This window comes from Electrona antarctica (assembly GCF_951216825.1).
Source record: "Electrona antarctica genome assembly, chromosome: 14".
Classification (NCBI taxonomy): Eukaryota; Metazoa; Chordata; class Actinopteri; order Myctophiformes; family Myctophidae; genus Electrona; species Electrona antarctica.
In genome coordinates, this window is record NC_136795.1 from 28,570,190 (window position 1) to 28,580,189 (window position 10,000).

Genomic DNA, 10,000 nt, shown 5'->3' on the forward strand with positions numbered 1-10,000 from the left:
TCTGTCTCTCTGTCTCTCTCTCATTCTCTCTCTCTATGTTGTTTCTGGGCAGCATTCCACTGTGTTCCCAGCTGTCCCTCTGTGATGTCACCTTCTCTCTCCTTCCACTCATGTAGCCCCCCCCCCCCCCCCCCCCTCACCGGGCTAGTACAGGGCATGGGGGCGTGGGGTGGGGTGGGGGGGACACTGATGATGGGTGACAGTGAAACCCAAATGAAAGGGCAACAGACCATGATCCCACACACAGTGCAGCGGAGGAGGGGGGGGGGGGGGGGGTAGGGGGGGTGCTGGGGCTGGTCCAAGGGTGACCTGGCCCTTCGGGCCACGCTACAGTAAATGAGACTCTTGTCTCTGTTGTGTCAAATCTCAACGTCTGGAGCTCGCACAGCAACAGCTGCACTGCCTTTTGTTCCACTGGTGCGGCTGCCTGGGCGGGCGGGCGGGGCGGGGCGGGTCCTGCACGCTCCTGCAGGACAGCCGGTTCCCCCGTCCGCACGACGTGAGCGACGTGATGCTGATTCTGAATGAGGATGCTGGCAGGCAGACTGTGCTCTATACAGTATATATATATATGTACCGGCCCCATGTAGCGCTTTCATGGCAAGATTATGTAAACGCCATGTACTGTACCTGTCACTCACGCCACTGCACCATGCTGATGCTCTGGAGCTCTGATGGAGGCCAGTGGGTCACTGGGTAAAGGCTGATTTATACAGTGTTGCTCACTGGAACAAGCTCGTAGCTTGTAGATCGATCTACCAGCTCGCAGCTTGTAAGAGCTTGTAGATCGGCTATTCTCGGGACATGGCGAGCAACCAAGTATAAATCATTCACACCAGTACCACATCTTGTTCGGGTGATTTTGAATGTGTGTGTGTGTGTGTGTGTGTGTGTGTGTGTGTGTGTGTGTGTGTGTGTGTGTGTGTGTGTGTGTGTGTGTGTGTGTGTGTGTGTGTGTGTGTGTGTGTGCGTGCGTGATACGTCCATGCATGCCATGGCCGTATGTGTTGTGTTTTAGTTCATTCACACATCTGTGTGCTACAGTATATGCAAACCGAACGCGTACATACCGTAGCCGCATGCGTGTGCTCCTGCATTATGTGTAATTCCTTTGGGCAGAACACACCAGAGGGCTTTCTGATGCTGGCTGTTTTCAATGTAAGGGGAAGGTGGGGAGGGGCTGCATAAGGGGAAGGTGGGGAGGGGCTGCATAAGCCGGGGCGGCAATCCTTCCTAATCAATTCTGTTTAATTAGCCACTCTGCGCTTGGTCCCGCCGCCCGCCCCTCGCCCCACTCCCCCCCGTGCAGGAGGGGGACGGGACTCTGTCACATCGCGTTTGTCAACAGTGACAGTCAGCAGAAATGTGCCTGGCAGGCACGGCTCCCACTTCACTGCCACCCCTGTCATGGTAGTGACAGTTGACGGGACAGACGGGCTCTGATGCTCCGTCTAGCCACGGAGAAAGAAGTACTCCGATGCAATGCCATAATATAAATATATATATATTTAAAATACTCTGTTAAAATTGTACTGTCATCTAAATGTACTTGGAGTATCATTAAAGTACTGATCGACAAGCTCACAGCCCTTTGCCTCTGAGATGTAGTGAAGTAAAAGTATAAGGTATTTTGGTATTACTCCAGTAAAGTAAAAGTACCTGGAAGTTGTACTTTAGTGCAGTACTTGAGTAACTGCCCACCACCCCGACCAACCCGTCAACAGTTTTCCCTTGCTTGGTCTTGGCATTACCGGCATCACACCGGCACACTCCCAATGCGAGATACTGTAAGAGTGCCAGCGCAGCGCACTTGAAGGCCCGCCGGGTTCACAGACACGCTGCGCGCAGGTCTGCACGCGTGCTCGCGCCATGCACATGCACGCCCGTTAGCCTGGGATCCCAAACCGTGTGTTATTACGCTTGTGTAAACAAAGCATTAGGATGAAAATTTTAACGTGTCTTTCCGTTTTTTTGCCGGCGATGGGGCACTCTAGATTAGGGCTCTGCTTTCTCTGCAAATGTGACTGATGACATTCCTAGGCTGCATACACACACAGTAGGAGCGAGGCGGTTAATCTTTTGTTTGAGCACGGCCCAGCCGGCTCTCGTCGTCCGTGTGGTCTTTGGGCAGCCTTCCAGGGGGAAATTCAAGGGCGTTTGGAGTGGGTTTTGGCCTGCGATGTGGCGTGCTGTTTGGGGAAGGAGCCTGCCACGCTGATATGGACGAGACAATGGCACACACACACACACACCGACCACAGAGCTGTGATATTCACCGGGAACAACATGCAGGGCCGCAGGCAAACCAACGCCGCCGCCGCCTTCCAACCAACCAACCATTCACCATGGTGCCTCGATCCTCAGCTCCTGATTACACTATTCTATTCTATTCTATTCTATTCTATTCTATTCTATTCTATTCTATTCTCTTCATGAGCTGCAAAGACGTTCCCTAGAAGAGATGTTAACTAACTTCTTGTTCCACACTTCCCATTAAATGATTCTGGGCTCCACCTCAGACCCTCAGAAGTATTGATTGTTCTGGATTCTACTCTTGTTTTCTCATTCTGCTCATCATAAGAACAGAGCATTATTTGAAGTCAGAGAGAGGATTGAATTGAATTGAAAATGGAAATTGAATTGAATTGAGAGGTGACTCAACTAAACCCCCCCACCCCCCACTCCACTTCTGATCTTTTCACAGACATCGCACGCACGCATGCACGCGCGCACGCGTGCACACACACACACACACACACACACACACACACACACACACACACACACACACACACACTCTCTTTTCATACCTCCACCATTCTTCTCTGATGAATGCCTCTCTCCCTTATTTTGACTGGCAGGTCCATGGGGGCGGGGCTTTCCCTGTCGCCTGACGACCTGGGAGGAGGAGGAGGAGGAGGCGGTGACGGCCAGAGGCGGAAGAAGAAGCTGTCCAATCGGAGCTTTGAGAGACTCGGCGGTACTCAGGTCAGCCAGTTCGTCCTTCTCTCTTTTGTCCTACGCGCAACTCAAAATAAAAAAGAGGCCACTCTTTGTTTCTTTTTACGTTTGATATTTCCCCTTGTCGCACGCCCATTTCTAATTAGGTGCTCCCCTCAGGAGTCAAATTCCCCCGCTCTCCATATTAATATCTTTTTCATTGCTGTTTCTTCTGTTCTTTTTTTTCTCTGGCTTTTGTGCTGCTGCTGTGACTGGGGTTGTAACTCTCTCTCTCTCTCTCTCTCTCTCTCTCTCTCTCTCTCTCTTTCTCTCTCTCTCTATCTCTCTCTCTCTCCCTCTGTCTCTCTCTTTCTGTTCTTGCAGATGAAAGTGCCGGGCTGCAGGAAGAGTGTGGCTCTTCACGGTGGCATGCTGGGCGGTTTGAAGCTGCCCGGTGACGTGGTGCAGCTCAAGCAGAAGGCCCAGGCTAAGAGGGCTCTCTCAGGGACAGGCTCCAGGGACAAGGAGGTGTCACCCTCCGGCCCTGCCGCTAAGCACGGAGGACACCGGCTCCAGCAAGGCAACAAAACAGAGTCCCAGCGCGAGTCCGGGGGACAGAGTGACACAGGTAGACACTGCTCAATTCCCCTCAAAGTTGTTAGTTGTGACAATGACCACCTCTGCAAATGCTCAAGCACTATTTCATTTTTCAGCTATTCAAAAATAGCCAATTTACGAGCTCACAACACACGCTGCGATGTAGAGTTGTGAGAAACAAAAAAAAGACCCATTCAAATTAACCCATTAAAGCTTTCACATTGTCTCATTGTGTCATTTTAGCACTGTCTATTAAAACGTCACTTCATGTCACTTCATGCCACGCTGCCGGCATTTGTAGAATCGGCCTCAGGTCTTATTGGTATAATATCAACCATCTACGGTAAACGTGCTATCCTTCGAATGTGAACTCCTGATGGTCTTGCGTGTCTGTCTCCTCTCTCTCTCAGCCACCAGTGCAGACAGCGGCACCCAGGAGAGCTGGACGGGCCTTGTGCGGCGCGGCAGAAAGAAGGGATCCATCAGCCTGACCGCCGGCTCCTCCCGTCTGAAGCAGCCCAGAGCGCGGGTGCTCCGTGGTAGGAGACAAGACGCTCTGGAGGAGGGGGACAGCACTCCCCGCTGAGAGTGACTCCTCTGAGCAAGGTGAGCCACTTAATTGAACCCAAGAGAGTCTACAAATGCAACCAAATGGACCCTTATGGGTACGGTGACCAGACGTCTCGTTTTGTCCCGGGATTGTCCCGGTTTCAAGCTCTGTGTCCTGAATCCCCAGAAATATCTTTAAAAGAAATATCCTGGTTTTCAACATTGACAGCCACATTGTCTCGGTTTTCAACACAGTTAAAATAACACTTTTTTTGGGGCTTTTTCTGCCTTTATTGATAGGTTGAAAGTAGACTGACAGGAAATGGGGGAAGACACGCGGCAAATGCCGTCGGGATCAGGAGTCGAGCTCGCGGCACGCCGTCAGGCTGGCTTAGCAGCCTAGGTGCCCAGACGGTTGAGCTAACCGTCCGGGCCAAAATAACACTTTTTTGAGTGCTTACACGCTATCGTGTTCTTCTGTTCTGTTGAAAGGTGCAGTCACTAGCTGTGCTTAAGTGCTAGAATTATTGTCCCCATCCTGATGAAAAGACCAGGGGAAAACAAAAATAAATGTCAAAGAAATTGTCAAAAGTAGCATATAGCCAATCAACAAGCTCTCAATGGATTGCATCGCAATGCTTGTGAGCTTGTAGATGGGGTACTTTCACTGGTTTGGATTTAAGTGAAGTGATTTAAGTTTTCTTTTCTTTTTTTAACATATGGGTCCATTTGGTACCATTTTGTAGACTCTCTGAGTAACAAATGGATACATTAACACTGAAGATATTACTGTGTAACAGGGCTGCCTGCACCAAAAGACCTATTTCCACTGGCAAGGTCAAAGTACAGCGTCAATAAGTAAACCGCAGCAGTGCAGATGTCTCATTTGACCCGGTGGGTCAAGCTCGACTATTATGTTGCGTTCCCTGATATTGTCATCAGAGATGGCAGTTTTTCGTTCTTTGACAAAATCGAAGAACCCAGTCTCTTGGTTTCTTCCATAGTTTCCTTGCGCACATTGCTGCCGTTGGCCTTTTGATCATTTGTAAATCACTTTGACGATTAATCTCCGCCGGCTCGCAGAGTGAGTGAAAAGGTGCTGCTGATCGCCTCGTAAGGTGACAGGCACGTCGGTGGGGGCGCAGACACCAGACACCTCCATCGGCCTTTTTGGCCCGTCAGAGCTAGACGCATGGCCGCAGCTGTGGAGAGTTGCCATGCGAGAAGCCCTGACAGCCTCCGAGACAAGCAGGCTGGCTGGCGGCTGCAGCCAGAGCAGTCAGACGGCACAATGGCACACACACATATTGCTACACTTGTATTGCTACACTTATGAGGACATCAACATTTTAGGACAGCGATGTTATGAATGCCATTGTTTTTTTTGCCATTGGGCATTTTTAACCCTAACGTAAAGCTGAAAATAGGCGATCTACAAGCTAACAATGCGTCTGCTAGTTTCGGTGCAAAACACCGGTGCATGACTGAGTAGCCTATATATCAGGCATAGCTCTTCTAAAGAGTCTAATCCTGAACATAACTTAAATCTGAGTCTTTTTTCTCATTGTAACTGAACTAAAACAATATGTTTATACTAACTAATAACTCAAATGCTACTATATTTTTGGCCCTCACAAGTATAGTAATACAAGTACACACGCAGGCACGCACGCACACACGCACGCACGCAGGCACGCACGCACGCACGCACGCATGCACGCACACCTAGAAACTCACTCATCACTTAAGCTCACTTAGTGCGCTGCTACTCTAGCCAGATGAAAGCCCCCCCCCCCCCCCCCCCCCCCCCCCCCCTAAAGAACCCCCCCCCCACATCACATCATATATCATCTCTATGCACGGAGGGGCTAGGTTACGTTTAATTACAGAAAGCTAACATAATGAAGTGCCTATAAAAACGATATGGTGTGGGGAGAAGGAGATGGACTTGGAAGAAAAGCGATGATAAATTTGATAAGCAAAGGAAGGAATACATAAAACATCCCCCCACGATATATGAGCCTCAGACCCCGATTGTATGCTTTTCATCATCTTTCAGAAGAGGAGGAAGATGAAGGCAGTTATGACAGTGACGAAGGACAAGACATCAAAGTTCAGCCGCCCCGGGACATCATCTCCTGCTCCGCCATGAGCGGTCCGACTCCCTCGTCTGTGGTGAAGCTGGAGGCCAATCAGAAAGCCAGGAACAAGAAGGAAAGGCAGGAGCTCTACGGTACGATGCTAACACCACCTCTAGGCCTGTCACAATTACAACATAATCAATCACCCCATTCCAATTATGGAAATCTAAATTCTGGAAAGGTATCATTTTCAAGTTGGCTCCCAGTTTATAGGCATTTTAAGCCACCGCGGAGGACGCCCTCTTGAAAACAATGCCTTTCCAGAACGTAGATTTTCCTACATTTTAGTATGTTATTTTGCATACCCAGTAGTAACAGAATCCATTGAAAAATGTCATCTATCAATTATTTAAACCATTTACTGATTTATCTAATATTGGATTCATTGCAAACAGACCACTAGGCGGCGAGCCCAACTCATTTGCGATGTTTTTTTTAAAACATTATGCCCATAACCAACACCATGACAAAAATATAAAACTTGTCACCAAGTGCACGATTTTCACGAATTCCTCCCCAGCTAAATTAACATTACGTGCCAAGTGCCAACCACGCGATATCTTGTGGAATGTTGTTACCATATTCTTGGCCATCCACGAGAAACACGAGATTTGATTAAAAAATATGAAAAAAATATTTCTTTACCTTTTTATTAGCCTCCGTTAGCTTCCGCTGCTAGCATCCATAGGCCTCCCATTGTAGAAACAGCCTACGGTATACACATGCACGCACAGGTTTATTAGTGTTTTTTATTCTCAGAATGGCATAAAGTGCCATGTTTAGAGCCTATTAAAACATTAATCTGTGCTCGTGCAAAGATTATTAATCGTCCGGGTGACCGTTCACCACCTAGGCCCCTCGATATACTACAGATCCGGACTACATCACTTCCGGCTTGGGTGGAAGTAGCTCTTCTTCTCTGCTTATTTCCCGCATTTCTCTAGCACTGGCGCCACGACCCCCCCTAGATGGCTGGGCAGGATCGTGTTAAATCACAATGAATCGCCAAGTCAAATGTTATGATCATGACTAAACGGCCCTGTCTTTTTCACGACAAGCATCTGTTTTGGGTTCGTGTCGTTGGCGCGTTAGCCCCAGGCTAAATATCTGTCCCTCTGATTATTTTGTACTGCAAATCAGGCACACACAGGAGCCTGTCTGGAGCGGAGGGGGACGTCAAAGTGAGGAAGAAGGCCCCCTGCATGCTGGGCCTTGCCACTGCGGTCAAGAAACCCCACGAAGATCACCATCACTCGCCCGGCGGCATCAGGAGGCCACGTGGACCCAGAGCCCAGGAGCCTCGCTGGGGCAGCCTGGGCACCAGAGGCAGCCTCTACCGGAGGAGCATGGGCCTGGCCACCTTCCCCACCACCAGCGAGAGGTTGAAGAGGGCCACGCGCAAGAGCACCATGCTGAGAGGGGCCATCACTAAGGTGAGAAGATGGATGGATAAGATAAGATACCTTTATGGATCCCGCGGGGAGTCAGAGACAGCACAGCGGTAAAAGTTACAAATACAGTGCAAAGAATAACATTGTAAAATAAAACTATGCGAGTTTCATCACAATGCACTGTGAGCTTGTAGATTGTGTATTTTCATGATAATATCAAATCAATATCAAGGCATGTAGACAAAATATACCATGTATAGCCCTACATCAGACTATTATGTAGAAAGATCTTGGAGACCACATGAGACTGGCTTTCAATTCAAACCCCCACCCCCCACCCACACCCCCTCCCCCACGAGTGAAGAGATACGATAACAGTCAGATGGAAGACAGCAATACTCCTATCTGCTGAACAGACTCACTCTTGCTCAGTGCCCCATGCAGTCACATTGCATAACAGCAGCACTGCCAACAACACCCTCTTCTCTTCCACTGGGTGGTATGAATCATACCCAGCAGGCACGTGGTGGTGGAGAAGAACTCACACTCTATTTTAACACCCGGCCATCCCTGCCTGTCCTGTCCTTATGTCCACTTCCACAGAGGAGAAGCTGTTGGTCAAGCGGAGTCCCGTCTCCGCACGGCGAGGACGGCAGCAGAGGCAGGAGGTGTAGGAACAAACAGGTAATCTATTCTAGGCAGTGGTGGAAAGCAACTAGGCACATGCACTCAAGTACTGTACGTAAGTACAGTTTTGAGGTATTTTCTTTACTTTACTGGAGATATTTCCAATTTTCGATACTTTCTACTCTTCTTCACTTTCTACTTCTATTATATAAGCTTGTACGAGCTTTTAGATCACACAACACAGTGGCAACACTGCTATTGCTATTTTTGATATTAATTATAGATGTAGTCTTTGAAACATGTCGCCTAAAATGACATGCCCAAAATAGGGACGGAAATCGAAAGCAGTTAAACCAGCCAAAATGTTTCTTCCTTTTCTCGTGGAGAGTTTTCCCTCTCCCTGATCGAGGGTCTATGCATGAGGGACAGAGTTTTCCCTCTCCCTGATCGAGGGTCTATGCATGAGGGACAGGGGTTGTCACAAATAAATACTAACTAATGAATACCTCCTAGCTTCACTGTCTTCCGTCAAAGAGCGCTTCGTCCTAGATTCCTCTGTCGAGACTACTTAGCACATCAGCCCGCCCCCCTGCTGAAAACGAGAGAGAGGGTGTGTGTGTGTGTGTGTGTGTGTGTGTGTGTGTGTGTGTGTGTGTGTGTGTGTGTGTGTGTGTGTGTGTGTGTGTGTGTGTGTGTGTGTGTGTGTGTGTTGCGTGCGTGCGTGCGTGCGTGCGTGCGTGTGTGCGTGCGTGTGTGCGTGCGTACTTGTGTATGGGGGGGGGTCTCACACCTTCTGCTGTGACAGAGGGAGACGGTGTTGGGAGAAAATGGCCACCGAAAGAGAACATTTAACATGCACTGTGAAGTCGCCCGCGGCGAGCTGCTACTCCGTGCTGTACGCTAAATGACTTTCTTCCATTTTACCCACACCGTCACCCGCCGCTCTCACTCTCTCTCAGTTTTAGTATTCTCATCATTCTCGTCCGTCCGTCGATCCATCCATCTATGACCGTGTCGATCCATCAACCCATCCATCAACACATCGACCTGTCCGCCGACTCCTTTCACTCTCTCCAACCACTTTAAAACCTGCTGTCATTATAGGCAAATGTGTAAAATTTGCAAACAATTCAAAAAACATTTTCCTAATGTTCCAAAATAGTGACATTGCAGATCTACGAGCTTGTACATTTGTTATTTTCCAGGGTCCGTCCTACCCTGACGTACATATGGCACTTGAACCTCACCATGCCTATTCAAGGGGGGAACATTCTCAAGTTTTGGTGTAGACACACTAGACGGAAAGAAGCGGTCCATCTATAGTTGTAACTACATCAGGTTTACGTGGTTCGTCGTTTCCCACAGCCAAAGGGGCGAGCGGTGAGCCGGCTGCTGGAGAGCTTTGCAGCCGACGAGGGCTTTCAGATGGACGACAGCAGCTTCTCTGAAGGGGATGAGGACGGCAGCCATTCTTACAACCACAGGAGCACTGCAGGTGAGGAGGAAAGGAGGGCTGGCTGGTGGCCTGTGATACTGCTTGATGCTGCCATGTTCACACTATTGGCTACAATGCTTCATTTTCAATGGAAGCCAGCTAGCGACATGGAGGTACAAACTGACACCTGCTACAAAATGAAGCTGAGCTGGCTTCAACTTCACACCAGCAGCTACAAAGCCACACATTGACAAAGTGTTGTTTATCCATTCCCACTCACATCTCTCCACACAATTCTTGCTTGTAATGGGGGGGAAACA

General features: G+C 49.1%; 1 protein-coding gene across 1 annotated transcript in view; it reads left to right on the forward strand.

The window, feature by feature from the left end:
• The window catches only part of bahcc1a (BAH domain and coiled-coil containing 1a), a 106,484-nt gene that overhangs the window by 80,654 nt on the left and 15,830 nt on the right, over positions 1-10,000 (forward strand). Inside the window, 8 exon segments of the mRNA XM_079520452.1 lie at positions 2,862-2,988; positions 3,325-3,568; positions 3,948-4,114; positions 4,116-4,143; positions 6,146-6,319; positions 7,368-7,660; positions 8,222-8,302; positions 9,611-9,740. Coding sequence (XP_079376578.1) covers positions 2,862-2,988; positions 3,325-3,568; positions 3,948-4,114; positions 4,116-4,143; positions 6,146-6,319; positions 7,368-7,660; positions 8,222-8,302; positions 9,611-9,740 — 1,244 coding nt within the window.